The sequence below is a fragment of the Armigeres subalbatus genome, chromosome 2, assembly GCF_024139115.2.
Source record: "Armigeres subalbatus isolate Guangzhou_Male chromosome 2, GZ_Asu_2, whole genome shotgun sequence".
NCBI classification, from domain to species: domain Eukaryota; kingdom Metazoa; phylum Arthropoda; class Insecta; order Diptera; family Culicidae; genus Armigeres; species Armigeres subalbatus.
The window spans coordinates 38,343,772-38,371,516 of NC_085140.1; the positions used below are offsets into that span (position 1 = coordinate 38,343,772).

The following is a 27,745-nucleotide window of genomic DNA, read 5'->3' on the forward strand; positions in this document are numbered from 1 at the left end:
CCGAGAAATTGAGGAATACCAACCGTGTAAAAAAAATATTGGGTGTATATAAAATATGTAAACTGGAGATGGTTTTTACGCGGAGAATTCGTTTCGCGTAAATAAAATGCGCGTAAATCCAAAAAAAAGCATATTTCCTTACGCATTTTATGCACAACAGGACTGATACTGCAGGTTAGGGTTCTCGGCGAAGTGTTGCCTCCATCAAACACAATGGAAAATGGTGCAATGTTCACTAAGTACTATTAGATTTAGGATTGTCAAAACCCAATTTACAATGGACAATATATAGAACCCTAAAAACAATAATCATTCGAGAGAGAAATTTCTTTCAATTCATATGAATTTCGACAAAGAAAATAAAACCCAAGCAATATTTTTTGGACGTTCACATTCCTTTATTAGATCTATTATCCATGGTACTTCAGAAAGTGGCACTAGCTTACATTTGATTCTTTCTTTAATATATGTATCAGAACATTGCACCATTTTTTATTTGTTTGTTAATCATGTCTCTTTTTTTCTGATGAGAGATACGCTGCACGTGTGAATGTACTTGTGGGTGTATTTGCGTGAGTGAGTGTATTTGAATGTTGTAAGTTTATATCAATAGTTAATACATGAATGTGTGAGCGTGTTGCGTGAATCTATATGATGGAAGTGATATCTGCGTATCTGTGTGTCGTGTATTTTGTAAATTACGATTCTAAAGCTATCTCTGAAACAAATCACCATCTCGAACGATCTGTTTTTAATCAAAATGTAGCTCAACGGCTTCAACAAGATGTAGGTATAGAAATTGAGAAGGAATTTCAATGGAAGAAAAAAACTAAAAATACATTAATGCACAGCGAAGGGATATGTATAAACTCTGGTTTCTTAGTTCACTGTTTTTAGGATTATCCATAAAGAGCGTGATGCCATTCTGAGGAGGACTATCCGCACGAAATTGTCAGATGCCTTCTACAAAATGCGTTAACAAAGGGGTTAGGGAGGATGATTTTTGCTTGACGTACTTAATAGATGCTTGCTTTTGGTATGAGCTATTGCTCACACGGCAAAATCTAACAATTACCAAGGGTAGAATGAACTGCAATATTGAGCAACATTTCGTGATCAACTTAGGAAGAAAATGAAAGTAATTTTAACAATTTATGTACCAACGACGATTAAGGCAAAAGTGAACAAAACACAAAGTCTAAAATAAGCGTATCAAAGAAAATAAACTTACTACGGTAACTTAATATTATAAATAATATACAAATAAGAAGATACAGCTGTTTGAACTGTTGATAGGCGTTATATTAAAATTAATAATAATTTTTCAATGACTTACTACACTATAGAACATTAACACAAACATTACTACAAAAACAAATAATCAAACAAGCGGTCACGATTTTGTAATGTGTGCAGTGACAAATAAACAATAGGCATAAGGACTGCATTTTCCATTGCTCCCACATACATCTTGTCTTATTTAATTACACTGAGCTTAATGCTCAGCTGAAAAATAGTGCTACCTAAATTCATTAATTTCATTGTAGATGTTTTGTTTTCGTTTTGGCGGAAGCTTTGTGTGTACTTTTTTTTTAAATTGATATCTCACATTCTCTCTTGCACAAAAATCTCTGGATCAAAATTGATTGCTTTCTGTGTTGACTCATTGACACTCCCACTCTCGCGTTCTACTCATTCCTTACTATTCCTGCGCTTTTTGGCTTTATCATGCATAAAAATACATTGAGTTGTTGGTTTTTGTTGCTTTACTGTTTTTTTTTGTTTATCTAAGTTGAATAATTGTATAAAACAGAAATAATAATTAAAAGGTTTTGATAATTGTGTGTAACTAAATTGCTATTATTCTTCTTTTTGTTGAGGATCAAATTCCCCACCAGAAACACTAGCACAGCGCTGTATCCCTTAATTTTAAATAATAATTTCATTAGTCTTATACCATTTGCTATAGTATAGTCAATTGTAGTAGTAGTAGTAGGTATTATATGGCAGTAGCTTCGAATTCGAATCCGATCGGAATTGGAGCTTTGAGTAACCTGTACTCCAATGAGGAAAACTATATTTCTACGACCGGAGAAACGAAAATACAAAACACATTCATGGTTGTGGACGGTTGCCTTCCGAAGCTACTTGCCCTACAACTGTTTTGCTTTCACAGAATATATTAACACTTCAGCACCACCGTTCTATGAATTATCATAGGTCAAGAAGCGAATGAATCGAGTTTTAGGAGACTACTATTTATCTAGCCATTAAGAGATGCCAGTCAGTTTACGCGCAAGGGTAACAAACATACGTTTCGTTCGAAGTCGGTAATAAAAATATAGTGAAAGATAAAAATATTTTCCTTGGCTTTTCTTGCAGCTTGTAAGCGCACATTTCTCTAAATATGTAGTACAAACAACCAGCATAACCCGATTGATTCCACTTAGGTCACGAATCCCTTTAACAAAAACTGCTTTCATCCTGTATTCTTATGTAGAGCTTTAGAAGCTTCTATTTTTCACATGATATCATACAAGTTATGTTTCACTTTCTTGCTCCCATCAAGACATTTTTCGCATGCAATAGGCTTAGTTCACATTCTTGATCTTAGTTTAGACTGACCCATTCTCTAATGGCACAGTTGGTGGTGGTGGCTGAGGTGGCTGAGGCTGAACCGGGACCTTCGATGGATCAATTGACGACGAGGTAAGGGTCGGTGCTGTGCTGTTGCTGTCGCTATCACTGCTGCTTTTGGCGCAGCTACCGGTTGTCGTTTCCACTGCTGTGGCGGATACTACTACGAGGTCAGAAGTCTGTGTTTTTGCTGTGGACGTTTCTACTACGGTTGCTTCTGCGGTCGCTGCTGTGGCTTCGTTGCTATTTTCAAGGCAGGTCTTTCGGGATGAACTACTGTCGGGCTGGGGAACGGAATCGGCGACATCATTGCTGGAATGGCGGAAAAGATAAATAGATTGATTAAACATTAGAATATCAGTCTTCAGAAAACTTTCCCAAAATGCAGCATTCTACAGAGGGGTTGGCTTTTTTTTTTAATTCAGCCAAACGCACGATCTTTCATTAGTTTTACATTCGGTATACCAACAATTCACAAAACATATTAGATATATAGCGATACGGATAACAGCATCTTAACGGACACACATGACGTGATCGAATAGTGCAATCAGCACTTCCAGGAACACCTAAATGGCGCTAAAAACATAGTAGGTGAGTGATGATCAAGACAGCGAAGAAAATGACTACGCCAAATCAGTGAACCATGGAAACCAACCTGCCCCCATTTGGAGGAAAGTTAAGGATGCCATCCAACAGATTGAGAACAATAAAGTAGTTGTTAAGAACTAATCTACACATACTAATGGTCAGAATCTACGAAAAAAAAGTAGAAGGAAAAGATCACAAAACCTATTTATAAGAAAAAACCTATTTATAGCAAGGTTAAACGGAAATCTGCGAACACCCGACCTAAAACAAAAACCCTTTCGCCAGTCCATGCCCGTGGCCCGCAAGCAATACTTCAGGGGTGACTATTGAGAACGCACACCCTTATGCTAACGCACAAGGCATTAAAAACACGCAAGTTCATATATGGGAACCTCATTACCCGATCGCAAGTCACGGCAGTAACCTAACGATTTCTATCAAATAACTCACGTAGGGGACGAGCACCCCGGCAACAACAATCGCGCAAGGGCCGCAGTTACCTCTATATTCTCATACTGAGTCCGTGTTCGGTGTAACGAACGTGCTTCCCGGTTTCCGAACTCCATCATCATCAAAAAATCATCATCAGTACACCAATATGAGCCGACAATCCGCCGACCAATGAGAAGTCTACTTGTACCGTCATTGCACACGAAGCCGTGTTTCCATAGAACAGTTCATCGCAGTTCTTCTTCTTTTTATTTATTTTCTTTCCTCTTTATACCATACATTTTTCCTATATAAGAAAATTGTCAACATGTACAGTGAATCAGTTCAAATAAATATTCCAAAGTGAAAGGATCAAACCGTGTGCTGATTTAGTCCCAAACATCGATGGAGATTCCGCTGAGAATTTGACTCTTCCGACGCTGCAACAAGGTTCCTGTTGGCGAGACCACTTGTTCGTTGCGGTGTTCACTGGCATTCCGGCCATTCGCTTGCTTCCAAGAGTTAATTAAGAGTTAATTAAAATATCCAGGTTCTTATCAGAACCTATGACAAAGCATAGCGAATGTGCAACGGACAGTGAGACACGCAGTGATCGCTTGTGGCGACGAAGGCTTGCCATTTGCTACACTCAATCCGCCATCTTGCTGCGTCATCGTCGGAGCGATTTGCTACCAAGCCGGTGGCGTTCTGTTTGTGGAAGCTGCAAGCGTTCTACCTGGATGCTCATTCAATCTCGATTGGGTCCTTCATCTGCTGCCACCTCGGTTGCCCTCCGCGTATAGAAGCTGATTCTCCCTCCGACCTCTCTGGTTGAGATGGTGGCTGTGGCCATCATTTTGGTCCTTCAACCCCGGATGCAAGAAAAAAGAAACTAATAAGTGAAGTGATGTGTTGTGACAAGAAAAACATTGACATTGACAAGGAAAAGAACTGAAGTGATAAAAAGTAGTGAAGCTATCGAAGTGCTACCGAAGAAGAAGACAAGAACTAAAAGTGCTAAACGTGAATGTGGGTCCCGGCGGAACCGATCTCTTTCGAGTTACTCTCTCTGTAGTGAACTACTCTCGTGGTGATGCCGGTCGACCGAACGCCAAGCAAATCCAAAATGGAGGAGGCGAAGACGATTATTCACCAGCGCGGCCAGGTGAAGGCAAAGTTAACAGCAATCTCCCACGCGCTCGAGAAAGCCGAGGATGATGAACAGGTGAGTCTCCCGTTACTCAAAGTTTACACCAGAAAGCTAGACGCTCACTATCTCGAGTATACTGCACTGCACAAGGAGGTTTTAAGTCTTGTTCCTGACAATAAATTTGAGGAGCAAGATGTCAAATTAATCGAATTTGACAAGCTTCATACGGAGTGTATGATACGTCTTGAGTGCCTAACTGAAAAACTTTCCACTCCCGTTGTCTCTCCTGGCAACCTGATTCCGTCCTCCAATCAAAATCAAATTATTGTGCAGCAGCAGTTTTTGAAAGCTCCCATCCCGACATTTGATGGTCGATATGAGAGTTGGCCCCGCTTCAAATCGATGTTTTTAGACATTGTTGGGCGTTGCTCTGATTCAGATGCAATTAAGTTGCATCATTTGGAAAAATCTCTCGTTGGCGCAGCTGCCAACATCATTGATTCGAGAACCTTAGCTGACAATAACTATGCCCATGCGTGGGAAATACTCGAGGAGCGCTACGAAAACCCCAGGGTAATTGTGGACATTCATATTGGTGGGCTTCTATCAATGAAAAAAATGTGCAAAGAATCTCACAAAGAACTAAGGGAATTAGTTGATTCTTGCACACGACACATTGAGGGTTTGAAATTTATGAATCAATCGGCAGATGGGACAGCCGGTCTAATTGTTAATAAAATTTTGATTTCTTGCCTTGACCCAAACACCCGTAAATTGTGGGAACGAACTCTTGCCCATGGGGAACTACCAGACCTTGACGATACCCTAAAATTCCTCAAAGAACAGTGCCAAGTGCTAGAAAGGTGTGAAACCGATCACCCGATTCTCCCGAAATCAGTGCCAGCCAAACTTCCCCAGTGTTCGAATAAGTCTACAAGTGTGAAAGTACACGCCACTACCCCAGACTCGAAATCTGTCGCTTGCAATTTTTGTTCAAAAACGCATTTTAACTATCAGTGCCCAGAGTTCCGAAAACTGTCTATTCCCAACCGCGTTGCTAAAGTGAAAGAAGCGAGTCTTTGCTTTAACTGTTTGCGTCACGGACATCGATCAGTCGACTGCTCATCGAAAAGAGCATGTGCTAAGTGTAACAAGCGTCACCATTCACTCCTTCACGACGAAGGCGCTAAATCTGATAGCAATGTTAGTGCTGCTACTGAACCAGCTCAGAACTGTCTTATGGCGAATCCAAATTCGGTTCCGATCCCAATCCAACCTACCAATGAATGTGTTCAATCTGCTACTGTCTCTTCGTCTTACTCACTCACTAATCCTGCCGTTCTCCCAAATGTGTTGCTTCTAACAGCAAAGGTGAATTTGCTCGATTGCAATGGTCAGCTCGTTACATGTCGGGCTTTTCTGGATTGTGGTGCTCAAGTCAACCTTCTTTCCACATCGATGTATGAGAGACTCGGTCTGCAAGGCAAATCTGTAAATGTGAATATTTTCGGTGTGAGCGACACTCAAAGTAAATCCAATCATTATGTGACAGTGAATATGCAATCCTTGTACAGTGATTTTCGCCTATCCTCGATTGTCTGGTTACTCCAAAGATTACTGGTCTTTTACCCAGCAAACCCATCGACACTAGCAGTTTGAATATCCCTTGCGGTTTGCAATTGGCAGACCCCGAGTTCCATCTTCCTTCCGTAGTTGATCTTCTGATCGGCAATCGACATTTCTTCAGTTTGTTGAAACCGGGCAGTTTTGTGATTGCCGAAGGTATGCCAGAGTTTCGCGAAACTCATCTCGGTTGGGTTGCATCAGGTGAAATCATGATGAATTCGGATACGAACGTTGATTGTCAGCAAGTTCACTTAGTTTCGCTAACGTCGCTCGATAGAAGCATCAAGAAATTTTGGGAAGTAGAGGAGGTAGAAGAAATCAGTTTGCGCTCCGAAGAAGAGGAGCATTGCGAAGCGTCGTTCCGCCAAACACATCGTCGTGATAAAACAGGAAGATACATAGTTAAACTTCCCTTGAAAGAGAATTACACTCAGCTGACAAGTAATCGATCTCTAGCTCTACGTCGCTTTCATTTGTTGGAGAGGCGGCTTAATAAGGATCCTGTTCTCTATTCGCAGTATTCAAACTTTATTCGAGAGTATGAGTTGTTAGGCCACTGTCGGGAGGTTTTCGAGATTGATGATTCACCTAACATGCTAAAGTACTATATGCCGCACCATGCTGTCCTCAGACCAGATAGCACGAGCACAAAGCTACGAGTAGTCTTTGATGCTTCAGCCAAGGAGTCTCCGGCCATTTCTCTCAATGATGCTTTACAAGTAGGCCCTACAGTTCAAAGTGACCTGATGAGTATTCTCTTGAGATTTCGAAAATATCGTTTCGTACTAACAGCAGATATAAAAAAGATGTACCGTCAAGTGACGGTTGATCCCACCCAGACTTCCCTTCAGCGAATATTCTGGCGCACAAGTCCATACGAGAGACTGCGGGTTCTTGAACTGTCTACAGTCACTTATGGTACGGCTGCAGCGCCATTTTTAGCAACAAGATCTCTAATTCAACTCTGCGATGATGAGGGAGATAATTATCCGTTGGCGAACCGCGTCATTCGTGAGGATTGCTATGTAGACGACGTCCTATCAGGCGCCGACTCATTCGAAGATGCAAAAGACATTCAAAGGCAAACAAAGGATTTGCTAGCGTTAGGTGGATTTCCTGTGCACAAATGGTGCACCAATTACGAGCCTATTCTTCAAGATGTTCCAATATCAGAAAGAGAGACACTTATTCAGCTGGATCAACTTGCAGCCAACGAAGTTATCAAAACGCTTGGCCTTGTCTGGGACCCTTGTAATGATAATTTTCTGTTTGCCGTAAATTTCGCCTCTAATCAAGTCGTTCCAGCAACCAAAAGAAGTATGTTTTCGAGTATCGCAAGACTCTTCGACCCACTAGGGCTTCTATCACCTGTAATCGTGTTGGCAAAAAGGCTAATTCAGGATGCATGGATCGCAGGAATCAAGTGGGATTCCCCCTTGGAAGGAGATCTTCTTGAAAACTGGTTGAAATTTAGTAGTTCCCTTGTCGACGTGAATAAAATACAGATCCCTCGTGCAGTTACCCTACCCAACTACGTGCTTCTGGAACTGCACGGCTTTTCCGATGCCTCAAATATGGCATTTGGGGCATGTCTTTATGTGCGAAGCATTCAATCTGATGGTACTGTGGCCGTCAAACTCGTGTGCAGTAAATCGAAAATTGCCCTGATAAAAGATATGACAATACCGCGAAAAGAACTGTGTGCCGCCTTGCTCCTTTCAAAATTGACTCTCAAGGTTGTGTCCGCTCTGCAGTTGAATTTCACTACTGTTCAGCTTTGGACTGATAGTCAAATTGTGCTTCATTGGTTAAAGAAATCTCCATCAGAATTGCTGCCTTTCGTTCGTAACCGGGTCGGGCAGATCGTACAGGAACATTCTCACACAAATTGGAACTACGTGCGTTCTAAAGAGAATCCCGCCGACATCGTATCACGCGGCCAAGTGCCTAGCGTTCTGAACACCAATGACATGTGGTGGAACGGCCCTGTATTCCTACGCTCAACTCATTTCCAATCTCAAAGTGTTGATGTGATTCCTGATTCCGATCTTCCAGATCTAAGTCCTGTAAATGCAACCGTTATGCCTGTTCTAAACAACGACAAACTCCCGTTGTTTACAAGGTTTCAATCGATTCGAAAGCTGCAGCGTGTTCTCGTTTACGTGAAACGTTTCATTCATAACTGTCGACAAAAAGATCCCAAGAATCGTGTTCAGCACAATTTGCCTACCATTCCTGAACTTCATGCCTCTATGCATACCATCGTCCAAATTATTCAACATGAGTCACTTCCCGATGAGTTAACGCGAGTACAAAATGGTGAAACATGCAAGCGTATCGGGGCACTAGGCCCTTTTCTCCAAGATGGAGCCTTGAGAGTCGGTGGACGTATACAAAAATCAACACTACCTTACGAGTCGCGACATCAATACATACTACCCCGCCATCCGCTCACTGATCTTATTATCAGGGCGTATCATGAAGAAAATTTGCACATCGGCCCCTCAGGATTACTTTCTGCTCTACGACAGCGCTATTGGCTTCTAGGATCACGATCTGCGGTCAGAAAAATTACTAGGTCTTGTGTTCAGTGTTTTCGCGTAAAACCAAAGGCTGTTTCTCAGTATATGGGTAATCTGCCAGCTAGCCGAGTCACTCCTGCTGCCCCTTTCGAGGTGTCTGGCGTCGACTATGCCGGTCCCTTTCTAGTCAAACAGGGAAATAGAAAACCGATTGTTATCAAAGCGTATATAGCTGTATTCGTGTGTCTCGTGACTAAATCAGTTCACCTTGAGCTCGTTTCAGACATGACCACTTCGTCTTTTATCGCGGCTCTTCAAATATTTATCAGCCGACGCGGCTTGATTCGCGAACTTCATTCCGACAATGGAAGCAATTTCCGTGGCGCCACATCAGAGTTACACAAATTGTTCTTAATGTTCCGTGATGAATCCGCGATTAAGGGAATTGAATCGTTCTGTTTAGGTAAGGAAATCGCATGGCGATTTATTCCTCCAGAATCACCAGAATTCGGCGGCCTATGGGAGGCCGCTGTAAAATCTACTAAATTCCACCTAAAGCGTCTTCTTAAAGCTACTCCCTTAACGTATGAAGAATTTAGTACCCTATTGTGTCAAGTCGAAGCAATTTTAAATTCGCGCCCTCTTTTTGCACTTTCCGATGACCCAAGCGATGGAGAAGTAATAACCCCTGCGCATTTTATTATCGGTAGACCTATGAATGCTGTTCCTGAACCATCTTTTGATGGAATTAAGCAAAATCGTTTGTCCAGATGGCAATTCCTGCAATCCATGCGTGAACAATTTTGGAAGTCATGGCACCGTGATTATTTGACAAGTTTGCAGCCCAGATCAAAAAATCGCACTGTTCTGTCTAACGTCAAGCCTGGAAATGTAGTTCTTCTAACGGACAGGGGTTTGCCTTCACAATTTTGGAAATTGGGAAAGATTGTCCAAGTATACCCTGGGGATGACGGTCTAGTGAGGGTTGTAGACGTAAAAGTGGGAGACACTGTTTACCGGCGATCAATAGTGAAGATTTCACTGCTGCCGATCGAAGAAAACGTAACAACATATCCATCGAGCCAATGCCGATCTACTGGTGAAATGCGTGGGGGAGAATGTTCGGTGTAACGAACGTACTTCCCGGTTTCCGAACTCCATCATCATCAAAAAATCATCATCAGTGCACCAATATGAGCCGACAATCCGCCGACCAATGAGAAGACGAGTTGTATCGTCATTGCACACGAAGCCGTGTTTCCATAGAACAGTTCATCGCAGTTCTTCTTCTTTTTATTTATTTTCTTTCCTCTTTATACCATACATTTTTCCTATATAAGAAAATTGTCAACATGTACAGTCGATCAGTTCAAATAAATATTCCAAAGTGAAAGGATCAAACCGTGTGCTGATTTAGTCCCAAACATCGATGGAGATTCCGCTGAGAATTTGACTCTTCCGACGCTGCAACAAGGTTCCTGTTGGCGAGACCACTTGTTCGTTGCGGTGTTCACTGGCATTCCGGCCATTCGCTTGCTTCCAAGAGTTAATTAAGAGTTAATTAAAATATCCAGGTTCTTATCAGAACCTATGACAAAGCATAGCGAATGTGCGACGGACAGTGAGACACGCAGTGATCGCTTGTGGCGACGAAGGCTTGCCATTTGCTGCACTCAATCCGCCATCTTGCTGCGTCATCGTCGGAACGATTTGCTACCAAGCCGGTGGCGTTCTGTTTGTGGAAGCTGCAAGCGTTCTACCTGGATGCTCATTCAATCTCGGTTGGTTCCTTCATCTGCTGCCACCTCGGTTGCCCACCACGTATAGAAGCTGATTCTCCCTCCGACCTCTCTGGTTGAGATGGTGGCTGTGGCCATCAGTCCGTCTAACGTCCATTATGCCTAACGTCCATTATGCCTAACGTTCATTATGCCTAACGTCCATTATGCCTAACGTCTTTATGCCTAACGTACTTATGCCTTACGTCGTGGACCCCATCATAGGTCTCTACTGCAGCTGTTGGTTTTGTTGAAAACGTTACCATCGCTGCAGCTCCGACATAATCTGTTGAGGTGTTGTGATCACCACATTTTGAATATCCTCGTCCCGGCACATCCTCTCAAAGAAGTTGTCCTGGATCAAATCCGTGACGCTGACAAACAGCATGCCGTTCCGCTCAATATCGAATCGCGGGCACCGCAAATTCTGCGAAACCGAACCTATGCAAAAAATTTATGAAACAGCCATCTTCAGACAACACTTGTGTAAGGTGGAAGTTGATCTGACTATGCTTGCTATTGACCCAACACGATACATCCAAAACTAGACAATGGGTTCAACGACCTTTGACTGCGATATCCCATGCTCTTTGCCATTTGAGCAACAAGGCTGCTCACCTTCATCCAGAAGTATGTCTATCGGCATCGTCCCAGTAATGACGCAAACCGCCTCATATGATGTGGTGCAGTATGCGCTTGCGATCCGTAGACACATCAGCCGGTGTATTCTGGTCAATTTCTTGACATTGTACACAGCTTCAAGTGCCTTTATTAGTTGAATTCTAACAATAAACCATTAGGCAGAGTTGTAGAAAAATCTTTGCACTAGAAGTCCACCATACAACACATTTTGAAATTCAGCTTCTGGAATGAGTTATTGGCAAACTACTAAATGATCGAACGCAAATTACTAAATGATCGATAACATCATTGTTCGCCACTTCAACTCATAGCTCCTATTTCCATCGCATCAAAACCAAAACAATGGAAAGGAATTTGGTTTGTTTGTTGCGGTGCAAAATATAAACAAACCGGCTGGCTCTCCCATACTAAAATCCAAGATGGCTGAATCGTGAATTTGGCAGATTGGAACACCTAGTGGTGTATTCATCTTGCTTGTGTCCTTCAACTTCACACCTCCAGCATAGCCTACTCTGATCTAAAGCCAACTGGTACGGTCTATCGCCGAAGCAATGGACCTACAACATGATATTAATTCATTTGCCGCTTGGTGCATACTGAACCGGATGATTGTACGTCAGCCAATAATTCACAACTACGAGCTCAACGGAGCTGTGATGCAACGCGAGGACTGCATAAAGGATTTTGGCGTTATTCTGGGTACGCAGCTAACATTCAAGAATCATGTTTCTTATGTAATTGATTATGTCTTTGGAACATTGGGATTCATCTTTTGCAAGGGGCTTCACCGATGTGTATAGATTGTGTTGAACTTAATGTAAAATTAAAAAAACACACAAATAAAGACATAAAAAAAAGATGTGTGTAAACCTGTGCATGAGTTCATCAAATTCACTCACCTAATGGATTTTGACACAACACTAGAGTTTGATATTATTTTGACAGTTGCATTGCATGAATTGTTGCACTGAACTATGGGTGACTTCATACCAGTTTACGGCCATACCAAATTCGTACATGAACAAACCCATTTCATGGGACATATCAAATCACGCCATTTTCAATAATACACCCAGGTCTTTTTTTACACGTTTTTTTTTGCGAGGTTTTTTTTTACACGGATTTTCGAATTAACGCGGTTTTTTTTACACGGATTTTCGAATTAACGCGGTACCCAGATCAAAATTTTCAAAGTCTTTTTGAATGGAAAACACTTTTTATAATTTTATGGATATGGGAACGATTGTTTTGCAGAGTATAAAACTGCATACAATATGGGTATTGCCGGAATGAGCTCGAAGAGTAGAAGCCGGAAACCGATGTTTGGCGCCATTTTAAAATTCAAGATGACCGACTTCCGGGTTGATCAAAGGACCGGAAACCCATGCAATATGGGTATTGCCGGAATGAGCTCGACGAGTAGAAGCCGAAAATCACTGTTTGGCGCCATTTTGAAATTCAAGATGGCCGACTTTCGGTTTGATAAAATGACCGGAAACCCATGCTATATGGGTATATCCGGAATGAGCTCGACGAGTTGAAGCCGGAAACCGATGTTTGACGCCATTTTGAAATTCAAGATGGCCGACTTCCGGTTTGATAAAAGGACCGGAAACCCATGCAATATGGGTATTGCCAGAATGAGCTCGACGAGTTGAAGCCGGAAACCGATGTTTGGCGCCATTTTAAAATTCAAGATGGCCGACTTCCGGTTTGATAAAAGCACCGTAAACCCATGCAATACGGGTATTGCCGGAATGAGCTCGAAGAGTAGAAGCCGGAAACCGATGTTTGGCGCCATTTTGAAATTCAAGATGACCGACTTCCTGGTTGATCAAAGGACCGGAAACCCATGCAAAATGAGTATTGCCGGAATGAGCTCGACGAGTAGAAGCCGAAAATCAATGTTTGGCGCCATTTTGGATTTGAAGATGGCCGAATTTGAGTTCGTTAAAACGACTGGAAACCCCTGGAATATGGGTATTAACGGAATGAGCTCGACGAGTAGAAGCCAGAAATCTATTTGCCGCCGTTTTCCGGTTCGATAACACGACTGGAAACCCTTTCAATACCAATGGCCAGAAAACATTATAAGAATTTCTCCGGCATTTCTTCCAGAAAAAAAATTCTCCGGAAGATCCTCACAAAAATTTCTTCGGGAGATCCTCACAAAAATTCCTCTAAAAGTTCCTCAGAAGAATTCCTCAGAAAGTTCCTCAGAAATATTTCTCCCGAAGTTCCTCAAAGGACTCCCTCGGGAGTTCCTCAAAGAAATTCTCTGGAAGTTCCTTATGGAATACCTCAGGAAGTTCCTCCAGGAATTCATCGGGAAGTTCCCCCATTCCTCCGGAAGTCAAAAATTCCTTCCTACAAAAATTCCTTCGGAAGTCCCTCCAGAAATTCCTCCGGGAGTTCCTCCGGAAGTTCCTCCGAGAGTTCCTCCGAAAGTTCCTCCGGAAGTTCCTCCGGGAATTCCTCTGGAAGTTCCTCCGGGAATTCCTCTGGAATTTCCTCCGGGAATTCCTCTGGAATTTCCTCCGGGTATTCCTATGGAAGTTCCTCCGGGAATTCTTATGGAAGTTCCTCCGGAAGTTTCTCCGGGAATTCCTCAGGAAGTTCCTCCGGGAATTCCTCCGGGAGTTCCTCCGGAAGTTTCTCCGGGAATTCCTCTGGAAGTTCCTCCGGGAATTCCTCCGGAAGTTCCACCGGGAATTCCTCCGGAAGCTCCTCCGGGAATTCCTCTGGAAGTTCCTCCGGGAATTTCTCCGGAAGTTCCTCCGGGAATTGCTCCGAAAGTTCCTCCGGGAATTCCTCTGGAAGTTCGTCCAACGATCCCTTCGAAAGTTCCATCACAAATTCTTTCACCAGCTCCACCAGAAATTCCTCCAAAAGTTGCTTCAGGAAATCATCCAGAAATATTTTTTGAAATGTCTTCATAAGTTCCTCCAAGAACTCCCCTGGAAATTCATCTTGAAATTTTATCCGGGAATTCCTCCTGAAACTCTACCGAGAGTTCCTCCAGAATTTCCTCCAAGAGTTGCTCCGAGTGTTCCTCAGAGAAATCTAGCTTAACTTTTCAAAAGGACCTAAGAAACATTTGTTTTAATGAAATAATTCGAATATTGCAATCCACAGACCAATATGAAAGCTTTTGATTGCAGTACTCAAATTAATTAATTTGAAAAAATGTTGTTTAGGTCCTTTTGAAAAGTTAAGCGAGAAATTCCTCCAGATGTTTCTCGAAGAAATTTCTTCGGAAGTTGCTGGAAGGAATTCCTCCTGAAGTTCTACAAAGGAATTCCTCTGGAAGTTCCTTCAGGAACTCCTCCAGAAGTTCCTTAGAGGAATTCCCCTGGAAGTTCCTCAAAAGCATTCCACCGGAAGTTCCTCAAAGGAGTTCCTCCGGAAGATCCTCAAAGGAATTCTTCCGGCATGTGGTCCCGTAGCGTAGTTGGCTATACGTTCGCCTTATAAGCGAATGAACATGGGCTAAATTCCCATCCCCTTCACCAAACCCTCGTCAGTCACCGGCAGCGCAGTCCCAACGGTGGCGTTTGAGGTAACGTCTCACGGACACGTCTGCCAGACAACAACTGATAAAACTGATCTCGAAGGCATTCCTCCAACGTACTTCGAAAAATGGCAACCGAACAAAGCAACGATCATTGGATTCACCATATGGACAAATGGACACAACTACTCACAATGATATCGGCAACGACAACAATATCGAACTACGGGTATCCATAGATTCTGTACAGCAGAATACTACAGTAGATCACGGTTCAGTAGCGCTTAAGAACACGGAGTGCCTTCTAAATAAATATATGAATAAAAAAATCCTTCAGCAGTTCCTCAAAGGAATTTCTCCGGCGTTTTTTTTCTGTAATTCCTCCGAGAATTCTTGCGGAAGTTCCTCAAAGATTTTTTTCCGAAAGCTGCACAGGAGATTTATCCGAAGTACCTCCAGGAAATCTTCTGGAAGGTTCTCCAGACACTCTTCAAGAATTCCTTCCAGAAATTCCTCCGATGATTCCTGCTGAAATTCCTCCTTACTACAAAAAACTAGAAATTAAAAAAAGCGCCAAGAATGCAAGCTTCTAATAAAAATAAAATTTTACTTAATTATGCTTGTCGACGGGACAAGCGTGCGTGGGCGGACTCGCTTGCCGACGAAGGGGAGAGAGAGCCACAGCAACCAGGGACATTCGCCTCCTCTACGATATCTCACAACGCTTAAGCGGGGCGAAGATGAATGCAACGATGCCTGTAAAAGACGCGAATGGTCAGCTATTGGTCGACCCTTTTTCAAGTGCCAACCAGGCCACCACCACCTCAGCATGATCTGTCCAGGATGCGACGTGTAACGCGCGTCAACACCGAAGCGCCATCACTGCTAGAGATTCAAACATCTGCCATGACATCTGCTCATCTTCTGCATCGTTTATTTCGTAATAAAGGACACCTCAACCTTCCCGGTCCACTGGTTGCAAAGTATCTTAGTGAAGGTGCCCAAAAAGGATGACCTGACTGTGTACTCGTCAGTTATCAGACATGATGTTGCTGTGTACCGTCTTCAAAGTTCTATGCAAAGTTATCCTAGCCCGGATTCAGGAAAAGATCGATGCGACTTTCAGGCGGTAGCAGACCGGGTTCCGTGCCGGAAGATCCTGTGTGGACCTTTTTGTTACGCTCCGTATCATTCTGGAGCAGGTCGACGAATTCCAAGAGTCCCTTTACTTGGTATTCATTTACTACTTTACATTTACTGAGACGCAAGGGGGTTCCTGAGAAAATCATCGGCCTCATCGAGGCACAGTACGAGGCCTTCTCGTGTAGAGTGCTGCACAATGGGGTCTTGTCCGACCCTATCCGGGTCGTAGCTGGTGTGAGGCAAGGATGTATTCTATCACCGTTACTATTCCTCATCGTAATCGACGAGATTCTGGTAGATGCGATTGACCGTGAACCAAACCGCGGGCTGTTATGGCAGCCTATAACCATGGAGCACCTAAATGACTTCGAATTGGCGGATGACGTGAACTTCTCACTCAACGGTGCTCTGATATGCAGAGTAAGCTCAACGACTCGTCTTCCGCAGGTTTAGTCATCAACGTCAACAAAACCAAATCGTAGGACGTAAACACGGCAACCTCTACCAGTTTTACAGTAGTTGGACAATCAGTGGAGAATGTTGAAAAGTTCGAATATTTTGGAAGCCATGTGGCGTCAGACGGCGGTACCAAGATCAACATAGGCGCACGGATCAAGAAAGCAAGGGCTGCCTTTGCGAGTTTAAGTAATATCTGGAAGAACAGGCAGATATAACGCATCAAAAACTGAATTTTCAACTCTAACGTGAAATCTGTACTGTTATACGGTTGTTCATCAACAGATGCCTACGGTACATAATTTGTGCCTGGTGGCCTCACAACTGGATCTCAAACAATGAGCTCCATTGTCCGATAGTAATGGAAACTCGGGATCGGAAGTGGGGCTGGATCGGCCACACTTCACGAAGGAGCGGAAACGAAATATGCAAACTAGCATTAGACTGGAACGCAGCGGGACATCGCAGCAGAGGCAAACCCAGAGGCTCATGACGGCTCATAGAAGAAGTCGACCTTAATCTAACCTGGCTACAGGTAAAAGCGATAGCTGGTCGTCGCTCAGGATGGAGATCTTTCAAGTCGGCCCTTTGCTCCACCGGAGGCGTACAGGATTCATAAGTAAGTAATTAAATAATCTTCATGCTGCTAGATAAAACTGAACTTAACAGTAAAAATCCTCTTCAAAATTGTACAACACCCTTCAACCTACTTCTTTAACAGTTCTCCAATATCCATCGATATGGTAGAAAATATTCGGTGGCGTGGTAAATTCACATACAGCGGCACGCCGACGCGGCGACGGTATAAGAAAATCACAGGTCTAACTGGAAGTCGGCCATCTTAAATTTCAAAATAACGCCAAACACCAATTTCCGGCTTTCGCTCATCGAGCCCGTTCCGGCAATACCCAGTTTCTTAGGTTTTGTCAATCAAATAGACTGATAAACTTTTCACTTATCAATAAATTTTCTAAGTCTTTTTCAATGAAAAGGACTTAGAAATTTTTTCGATGGTATTTTTTTACACGGATTTTCGAATTAACGCGGTTTTTTTTTACACGGTTTTTTTTGCGAGGTACGTATCCCCCTCGTAAAAAAAAACCTGGGTGTATTAAGCATGGCAAGAAAACTTTAGTTACAGATTCCATACTTAGTAAAAACTATTCTAAGGATATCATTGTGCGATTTTTTGTAATGAATAGATCAAGAAAAAAAAAGCTTTCAATGAATATGGAAGCAGGTCATCACGCGCGTTACTATGCCATATATCGCATTGCTCGACGCTTGTATAAAATCGACATATGCGTTGCGCATTGCATTACGCGCCCCGTTACTATGTCATCAGCCTTATTCTTTTTATTTCAAAAGCATCCTAGCTTATAAACCCTAATTTTGATATATAAAAATAATTGTCAAGGTATAATTATGATTTCACTCCTTGCCAGTTAGTGCACTGTTTAACAGCTTGTCTTATATAGTAAATCCTAAATCAGGGTGTTTCTTATTCAAATTTATTAAGTTTTTCAGACTCTTTTCAAAATAGTTCCCCTTTCCATGAAATTCTACCAAAATACCCAATAAGTGCGTGTGATCCAACGCGTTCTGGAAGTGCAGAACGATCTCAAGACCAACGTTGGTTTGTTATACCTTGTACGGACGAAAACAATATAATTAGTGCGCGATCAAACGTGTTTTGGAAGCGCAAAACGACCGTTATTTTGTTCTGCGTTGTGTGGTTGAAAAAAAAAAGATAATTAGTGCGTGATCGAACGCGTTTGGAAGCGCAGAACGGTCTCGAGATCCACGTTACTTTGTTCTGCTTTGTGCGGTCGGAACGAATATAATTAGTGCGCGTTTGAACGCGATTGGAAGCGCAAAGGTATTTTGACAGGGGCATTAGGTTGTATCAGAGACACGACCGCAAACTCAGCGTAGACTTACGTGTAGTGCTATAGTGGATGCGGGATTCGATCAACAGGAAATGGAGGAATGTAGGAAATCTATATAATAAAAATGAAATGGTCTGTGTTCGTATCCGCATAACTCGAAAACGGCTGGACGGATTTTCTTCATTTCTTCAGCAGTTACGTTCGTTATCATTTCCGACGGGTTTATATGATATTTCCTCATTCGGAAATCATTAGTAAAGTTGATTAAATCGTGAAAAGCTAAAATGAAGATTTGTATGGGAATTTCGCATGGGAAGTTCACAACGCGCATTTTCGCCTACTATGCAGGACAACGTCTGCCGGGTCGACTAGTTTATTATAAATATAGAAATTTTACCATTATCTGGGAGAAATCAACTTTTCAATAATTTAACGCTTTTAATCCATTGTTTTTAATAGTTGGGTAAAATCTTAAAGAGTTCGTCGCTCGATTACTACCAAAATTCCCAAAATCGGTTGGAAGACGGCTAAGTTATTAGCCCATACTTCCTACCACTTTTCGTGACGGTCACAAATTTGAATACGCAGATTGACCCCCCTATCTTCCCGAAATACGTAAGCCTACGTCAGAAATCCACAAAATTGGTGCGTACTCACCCATCGTCAACCACCATATCCGCGAAAGATTCTCTAGCGTCTTCAAATTCGGCCCCATCATCACTTTCAACGCTTGTCACGGGACCATTGGGGGTGCCTTCGGCGGAGATCTCCATCACCTCGGTGACGGTAGTCGACACTAAACTGGATTGGAGTGTCGGCTCCTGTTCCAATCTTCTGTTGGTATCGGCCGGCTCACATCTACTGTTGATTGGGCCTCTCGTTTCTTCGGTTGTCGTTTGCGGCTCGACAGAACTACTTTGTGGCTCTGCTACGATTAATGGCACATTGTTTGCTACTGCTGCTACGTTACTATTTTTAGCGTCCTCAGTTTCATCATTGGTGGTGCTGGTTGCTTCAATTGTATTAGCAGCTATTGGATCTAACTGTACGGGGATATCGTTGGTTGAAGTCCTGAAAAGCCGTTAAATGATTAATGAATTGACAATTTCAGAAAATTGATCGTTTGCTTACTTTGAGCTGCTGGCGGATTCAGTTGTCGAACTAGGCGGAGGTTGTGTAGATTGCGTCGTGGTAATATCGAACATGTCGGCCTTGGCGAATGCATCGTTGTTTTTGTCAGTAAAGCCTTCAAATGCAATGTTTTCATTATTATCGAAAAATGTTTTCGACGTGTCATTGTCGTTATCAGACTTGGTTGCAGGCGCCGCCATTTGGAAATCCGTGAAATGCGAATCGAAGTCGGCAAAACTGTCCGAGCCAAAATTGGCCCACGCATCGGACATACCCTCCGCGTGCTGATCGATACCACTGCTGGGCTCGTCGCCGGAACCCCAAGGATCGGGATTTTCCGTTGAGGTTGCGTTCGTTGGCCAGGCACTCTTGTTAATGAACAAATCGATTGCATTTTTGAGATCATCATCGTAGGGACTATGTCCACCACCGCCACCACCCTCGGTGTCGTCATCACTTTGCGCCGGTATTCTACCACGACCGGTGTAAAAGTTACGCGCCTCTTCTGCACTCCCTCCCTGGCCGTCGTCATCATCTTCCTCGCCGAACATGTCAGTGTCCATCCCGGGCATGATGAATGCGTTGGCAGTACCCACAGCGTCGTCGAACATTTTGGTCAAGTGTTCCACCGTATTCGTGAAACCCAACAGCTCAAACGTGGAGGTGTTGTTCATGCTGCTCAGGTCTATCACGGCATTGCTATCGAGGGAGAAACTTTATTCGTCGACTGTTAGTGAAAAGCTTTTTGAAAAGAATTTTTTTATTGCAAATATTGGAACAAATATTGAGGATAAATTGGAAATGATTCTTTTTTGGAAGCACGCTTCTCCCGGAATAAGTGAAATAATTAAGAATAGAACAGTTAGAAAAAGGATATGCCATTTTTGAGCGTCCATATAAGAACTAGTTCCTACAAGAAATTTGGCTCGATCAAATGCCTTGCTGAATCAAATGGCATAGAAAAACTTTTCAGTAATTCTTTATTACTAAATTTATGGACACAAAAAATACTCGAACTGAAAAACTTCTAACGATAACATACAAATCATTTGCGCATTCGTGGAAGTGAGAGGTTTTGTCAACTCATACATTGCCATAGAGGAATTGGAAATCTAAAAAATGTTATACTCACTGAATATAATCCTTGAGGTTACTTTCAATCTCTTTCGGGAATATTGTAACATCGGACGAATAGTCTTTCTTCTGATATGGGTCATGATCAGCCTGGGAAATCAAGAGCGAGAAGTTAGAAAGTGGCCAAATCTACGAACACGCCACCACACCAACGCACCAAAAATCGCTTCTGCACGGCCAGTATTTTCGACAGCTCGCCGTCCTCGGTTTCGGTCACTTGCCGCCAGCGGTCTTTCGTGGAGTCCTCTTCGAGCGATGATTCGACTAAGGCACAAAACTCCTCCGACACGTTCATGTTCGTGGCCAGGATCTCGAACATTTCGATCAGATGGCCCATGTAACCGAGCCGGCGGCACTTGCGTGGCGATTGTTCCTGCTCCCCAGCGACTTCTTCGTCGTCGTCGTCGCTGTCTGGCTTCTTTGGGGTCTGCATTTCCTCGTTGTAGTACCAAAGGTCCACCAGCTGGGAGGCAAGCTTGCAGTCGCAGATAATCTGAAAAGGATTCAATTATTAGATTTGTTTAATGATTGTTGTCCGTTAATTTGAGAGAAAACTAACATGTCGCTGTAAATCGGAGGTAAGCAGCAAAGTTTCGCCTTCCTTCTGGTCGAAAGATTGAATGGCGTAGTTGACGCACACCTTGGCCTGATGATGCAAAAAATTGTTCCAACAATATTGCTTAAAAAGATTGAGCAATGTACTATAAAAATCTGTTCCGCATATTCTAGGGAAGTGGAATGTGTGATTAGCGAACTTCTAAGTCAGTGCACTGAATAAAAGTCATCTTACGTCTTGATAACATCACTGTTCTCGGTTTCTATTAATACTGTAAATAAATTACAAATCTGAAGTCTCACGTTTCCTAGAGGTGGTGAAAGTACGCCGACTGTGGTAATAATGTCGGGTTTCTGTAAAATAAGAAATACAAAACAAAGTTGAATTTGGATTTTGATGAACGTCCATGAATGCCAACTAAACCAACCTGAGGCGGATTCTTTAAAATGTGAATAAACTCAAGTATTCTCGGGTATATGACCTTGACTAAGCGTAGCACGACCGTGTCATGATGTTCTTTTTCAGCGTCGATAACCATCTGGAGAGCAGTATCGGAGACCGGCTCTTGTCTGAAATAAGGTAAACGTTCAAAGTTAGTTCTATGCAATACAGTTCTGGAAGGAAGGAAAAACTAACATGATCGTATTCTCCAGTAATCGCAAAATGATCCGGATACCACCGACTATGGCGCTTTCCTCGCTATTTTCTTTCAGAATGATGTCCAACAAAATTTGAGTGGTGGCTTCGTTTTCCAGCGTTTCCAGGATGGGGTCAGATGTAACTGAAGAAACAAGAAATATTTCTTAAATTAATGACCTTACAGCTGACTGATGATTAAAAATTGAAGAAGGAGCTGTTGATCTATTCAAATCACAAAAAAACGCTATCTACTCGACAGAAAGAAAAAACAAATGAAACTGAAATTATAACAACCAGATAGAGTTGCTGTTGCTATTGCTCATCTTCACTCTCCCTTATTTGTTTCTTGCAATTCAAATCTTGATGCTAAGCAAAAATTTATATATTTTTAAATATGTCAAAAGAGCGCTTTGAAAAAGCCTAAGCTGTGAACAAAATCTCTTAAATTAATCGTATTTATTTTGAGTCTAACAAATTAGAATAAGCGAATGGAAAAACGGCCATAACCATAATTTTATCATCAACAATCATTCGCAAGAGCATTCAATGTCTGCCCTTCTTTAGCAACACTACATAAATCAAAATTGGTTTACTCATTATGTAACTTATTCGAGATTGAAAAGAAATCAAAAGTAAGGTTCTGAATAAGATGATCTAGACAAAAAAAAGAATGAAAAAAAGTCAAGTGGCCATCGCATTAATTCTTTTTTAGTTGGTCTTTTCATAACGAAGGGGTGGGAGAAAATAAATTTAAAAAATGACAAAATCAAAAATATATAGGATTTCTTAAAAAATGTTATGGGAAAGCGCAATATTTTTTCATGTTTCCAATAAGATTTCTCCCTCAAATATTGAAGTTTGGCCATAAAAATCAAGGGTGATACAAAAGAAAAAAAAAGTTCCTGTCCAATTATCAAATGTATACAAGTTGCAGCCTTATGCTTTTCAAGAAAGCCGTAATCGCCAAAACAACTTCTTATCATCAGTTTTTTTGTGCATTAGAATCTAGCAAATTTAATGAGAGTAAAATAAAGAACAAAGTTGGACTCTGTCTATCAAACATTTAGCAACGATCAGCAAACTTTTCGTACTAAACTAGCGATGAAAAATGGGACAAAGTTACCGAATAAGCTGATTTGCAGATCATGTAAGGAGATATACTAGTCTTTATTTTAATACGCGAGCGATCGAACAATCAATATTTCATTTTAAAGAAAATCATGATGGAGAAAAAAGTTTTGACTGTTCTCGGCGTTACTGTTTTTGATCTTCTGAATGGTAGATCGTATAATTGACGAGTGAAAATCACGTCTAATACGAGAACATTTTCTAATAACACATATTTGGCTCCTTTTTTAATTTTTGTGTATATTGTCAGATTTCTAGAAGAGTTCAGTGCGAGTTGGCTCTTGTTTCGGACGGCAGAACGATCGCGCGATTTGCCGAAATTTTGTGTTCTGCATTGCGCGGCCGGTAATAAAGTTAATTAGTTCAGTGCGTGTTGGCTCTTGTTTCGGACGGCAGAACGATCGCGCGATTTGCCGAAATTTTGTGTTCTGCATTGCGCGGCCGGTAATAAAGTTAATTAGTTCAGTGCGTGTTGGCTCTTGTTTCGGACGGCAGAACGATCGCGCGATTTGCCGAAATTTTGTGTTTTGTTTTGTTTTTCCTTAGGACGGTTCGTAAGTAAATTGATGAATATATTTTATTATTTTTACAGCATATACTGTTATTGACAAACGCTCTATATTGTCGAATAGAGCTCCCTATTATTCACCTTTCCCACTGACACAAATTTTCCTTCCCGAGGCACTTATGAAGGTAGTATGGGTTCCCTGCATCTTCACTAGTAGATGTTGAACTAACATTCCTTCCCTTCCTTCCGTGATTGTAAGGACGTGGCCAGGTATACAACTGCTACTGTATAGGAATAGGTACTAATCCCAAGTACCAATTTGCGACAATATACAGTAGATTGCTCAATTGAGCATTGTATAGCCACCCACGATTTGTATAATCACATATGCTATGCTATGCTATGCTATATTGTCAGATTTCTAGAAAAACTTCAATTCAAGAGGTACTTGTAAATCATTACCAAACTTTGATATGGTGCATTCACAGTAGCCAATAAATTTCATATGTTGAAGATGTTACCATAATTTAGGAAGATTCAAGTAAAACAATGAAATTTAAGTAACAAACATAATGAATTAAAAAAACATAATGAATGAAACAAAATAAAATCTCACAGCCAAAATCATCTACATTTTGAGCAGATTTACATAGTTTTCAAAAAAAATATCAATTCAAATCGATAGTATAGCGCTGATGCAACAGGAAAATAGGTACTAAATATCGAAAAAGAATACCAATAAAGAAAACGGATCATATTTACGGATGAACGAAGCCGACACATGTGGGGATCTGTACATGATTTTTCTCTGTTCTTTGCTTGATTTGCGATTTACCTTGGAAGTGGGAGGAGATCTTCCCGAGCAGGGACGGTATCGTTTTGCTCAGCCGGAAGTTGAACAGTGCGTTCGTCTTCTTGTTCGGATTATTAATGGTGGGGAGGATCTTGGACTTGATATTGTCGATTCGTTTGAAGGTCGAGTGCAGTTTGTAGTTGCCTTCGATTTGATGGTTGTATAGTATTTTTTTGTTCATTGTAAACCGTCGAGCAATGTTAACCAATTTGATAAATGTAGTGTTTTATCGATATTCGTAGTTTGGTGAACGAATGATTGATTGATCGCATTGAACAATTGATCGCAGGTTATCATACAGTAGGGGAAAGGAAGACAAGAGAAAAATAACCAAAGCTGATGTATCGTTTTGAAACCGTTGAAAAATTTAGAATTTTGGCTTTTAAGTTGTTGAATTTGAATGTTTCTTCTCTAGCGCTTATACGAATTACAGTATTCAAAACGTACGATGTTTCCTACGCTTTGATACGTCTGATATGAATAACACATAAGAAACAAAAACAGTCACAATTATACAATAGATAGCGACTGATATTTGTTACCAAAAACATTCAATTATACAAAGCTGTACAATGGAGAACCTTTCTAGGCGAGTACTTACCTTTGTCTTGCCTTTCGTTCTGTCGTTTGCATCTTCCTATTTTGATAAGTTCAATTAAAAATTGTGCGACGTTGTAGTGTTTCTGCGTTTCGCCTGGTAACTTTAGCAGGTTTATTATTTCGGCAACCAAATTTTGCTCGTTAAGCCACTGAAAATAGAAGTCAGTCACAATTTGAATCGACTTGTACGGAAAGGCAATGGTGTCCTTAACCAACCTCTAGTAGTTCCGATTTGAGCTCGGCGTCTTCGATATCGGTGATGTAGCACAGCAGCAGATCGGTGATGACCTGATTGCCAAAGTGCTTCAGCATTGTGTTGAGGAAACCTTTTTTAGACTTGATAAATTCTAATACTTGTAGGCACACTGACTTATAAGAAAAATAATCTTGTTCGTTACGTTTTGATATGAGCATCCCGAACGTTTTGCAGAAGAACGACGTCAGCAGAGGGTTAAGCGGGGGCTCGCGGTGCAGGAAGCTGTACAACTTGTTCAGGAAGTTCTGGTTTTCGACCAGGTGGGTCTTGAAGGACGGCACGTCGCTGGTAAGTATTTCGCACGCCATGTTGGAATGCATAAATCGGACGTTGTCGTCGAGATCTGCTGGTGGTTCCTGAATGATGAGGTCTATAAGCTCATCGAACACTTCTGTGCGATTTAAGCTGCAATAGTAGAAAGTGAGATAATAATAGTTAATAATTTTGCTGAAATTGTGAATCGATTTTTCAACAAACTTACTATTGAAGTAGTTTCGTGTTCTGGGATTTGCATTCCTGCAAGACGTCTTCATAATCCAACACATCTTGAAGTGTGATTCCCTGTAAGAGCCGAAGAAAATGAAACAGAAAGCATGGTTAATGATTAGTTGTGAATTGTAAAATATATTTTCATTCACGTTGTATCCCTAGCAGCACACACATTCCACATAGGTTACTGTAACTCATATGTGACCAGAATATATCGTAATCAAGTTGCTGCAACCAGATTTGCCTGACTTGTGCTGCTCGGGATTTTATCATCATCCCTCATCATCATCGCCACCATCAACCGTCTGAAATAAATGTGCATATTGGCCGATGGCCGTCTCAGACTGCAGGGCATCATGCCAAAGAGGTGTGTTTCCACATTTTGGCAGAGCAGACAGCAACAAACCGACCACGCATCATGAAACCGATCCATACATTGCTCTCGTGTTCCGTCCGTCTCGAGCGAACGAACCAGCACAAAGCGCATCCAGGAGCTAGAAAATCAGCCAGACATAATCACTCATTCGTCGTTTGTGGAGTTTAGGGCGATGAGGCAACCCATCTTCTTCTATTCGGGAGATATGCTTTATTGCACAAACAAACACTTCAACTGTGCAGTATCTAAAACATATTTCCCGGCGTTTTGGTTTGGTTTATTGCATTTTGAATGCACCTTAAAGCGAAAGACTAGCATCGAGACCCTTGGTCGTGGAAGTAAGAAGGAGTTTTTTGCCTTCCCTGTACAACTAGATTATACCTAAATTAAAGAAAAATCTAGTCAACAGTACCAGGTTACGAAAAATATTTATAGATAGGAAACTCACACGATATATGACACTCTGGGGACCGTTCCCATGTGTTTTTGGCCTTTAAACGTTTTTTTTTCACGCGGCACGTATCCCTAGCAAAGAATCCGCCTCCAATACATATCATACGACTCAGCGCGATGAATAAATAAAATGGTCATCGCAATGTGTGTGCATAGACGTATAAGCACATATTGTTAGTAAAGTATATAAAAATTATCAATTGACTTTTTTTACTCTAATATAAAGTGGCCAGATGTCCCGGATTATGTGGGACAGTCGCGGATTCAGCCTACTTGTCCCGCATTGCCAAGCGTCCCGAAAAACGTCTCGTATTCCGTAACGAATCTGTAAAGTCTAGGAAATCTGTAACAGATTTCGACAAATCAGAGGAAAAAGGGAACTTGGACAATCTTGAGGGTATATTGAAATTAAAGAATAAAGGCTTGAATAATTGTGAGACTCTAGACAATTTCCGTAAGTATTCAAAAATCTTTTTGTTCTACTTAGCTTAGCTTAGATTAGCATTGACTGACTACACATATCTCGGGTACTTATTCAAAAGGACGTATGTGATTTTGTAAACAAAGATTCAAACGTCGATTTGTCCAATCTGATATCACTCTCACGCAAACCATCACCACAGACAGGTAGGGGAAGCCTCCGGCTACCTGTTGGTAGTGTTGGTTTGCGTGGGAGTGCTATCAGATTCGACAAAACAACGTTTGAATCTTTGTTTACAAAATCACATACGTCCTTTTGAATAAGTATCCGAGATATCTATGATTGCTACTTCTTGATTGACCAGAATCAGTGAAATTGCACAAAGAATCAACTGAATGATTGACTGGGATTGTTCAAGCATTCTCGGTGTGCAAGTTTCAGTGATTCAAATATTCAAATGTTCAATAACGGCGCCGGCCACGTCCTTGTAGTCAGCAAGGAAGAGGGAAGGAATATTATTAGGTTATTTTTGCTATTTGAATACTGTGGTTACCTCTGCGCCTCCACAAAAACCACAGGAAGGATTATCAGTTAGTCGGTAGGCGTCGTTGGATCTGGATTCACTCTGATAAGCGATGCGACTTTTTTTTACAAAATGATTTTAAATAATTATGATTCGGTCACACAAAGCAGAACTTACCAGCTGCACAATGAGCAGTACGATCCAACAACACAAAGATCAAACGCGCATCAATTGATTTACTTCTCAACCGTGCAAAGTACAACGATATCACATTGTTCGTAGTGTCTATGAATCGAGCATGAAC

The 27,745-nt window shown here is 41.7% G+C and overlaps 1 protein-coding gene across 9 annotated transcripts in view; it reads right to left on the bottom strand.

Annotated features, from left to right (window-relative positions):
• Positions 1-374: 374 nt before the first annotated feature.
• Positions 375-27,745, bottom strand: part of LOC134218478 (serine/threonine-protein phosphatase 6 regulatory subunit 3) — a 72,391-nt gene continuing 45,020 nt past the window's right edge. For 8 of the 9 annotated variants that reach the window (XM_062697501.1, XM_062697496.1, XM_062697495.1 and 5 more), the window contains 12 exons: positions 25,661-25,740; positions 25,140-25,584; positions 24,925-25,072; positions 21,832-21,976; positions 21,623-21,764; positions 21,430-21,548; positions 21,199-21,364; positions 20,797-21,132; positions 20,638-20,729; positions 19,506-20,219; positions 19,032-19,445; positions 375-2,949 (listed from right to left, as the gene is read on the bottom strand). In XM_062697501.1, the coding sequence (XP_062553485.1) occupies positions 2,616-2,949; positions 19,032-19,445; positions 19,506-20,219; positions 20,638-20,729; positions 20,797-21,132; positions 21,199-21,364; positions 21,430-21,548; positions 21,623-21,764; positions 21,832-21,976; positions 24,925-25,072; positions 25,140-25,584; positions 25,661-25,740 (3,135 nt within the window). In that variant the 3' untranslated portion in view covers positions 375-2,615. The remainder of the gene's footprint in view (positions 2,950-19,031; positions 19,446-19,505; positions 20,220-20,637; positions 20,730-20,796; positions 21,133-21,198; positions 21,365-21,429; positions 21,549-21,622; positions 21,765-21,831; positions 21,977-24,924; positions 25,073-25,139; positions 25,585-25,660; positions 25,741-27,745) is intronic. The other variant, XM_062697502.1, reaches the window with a different exon arrangement.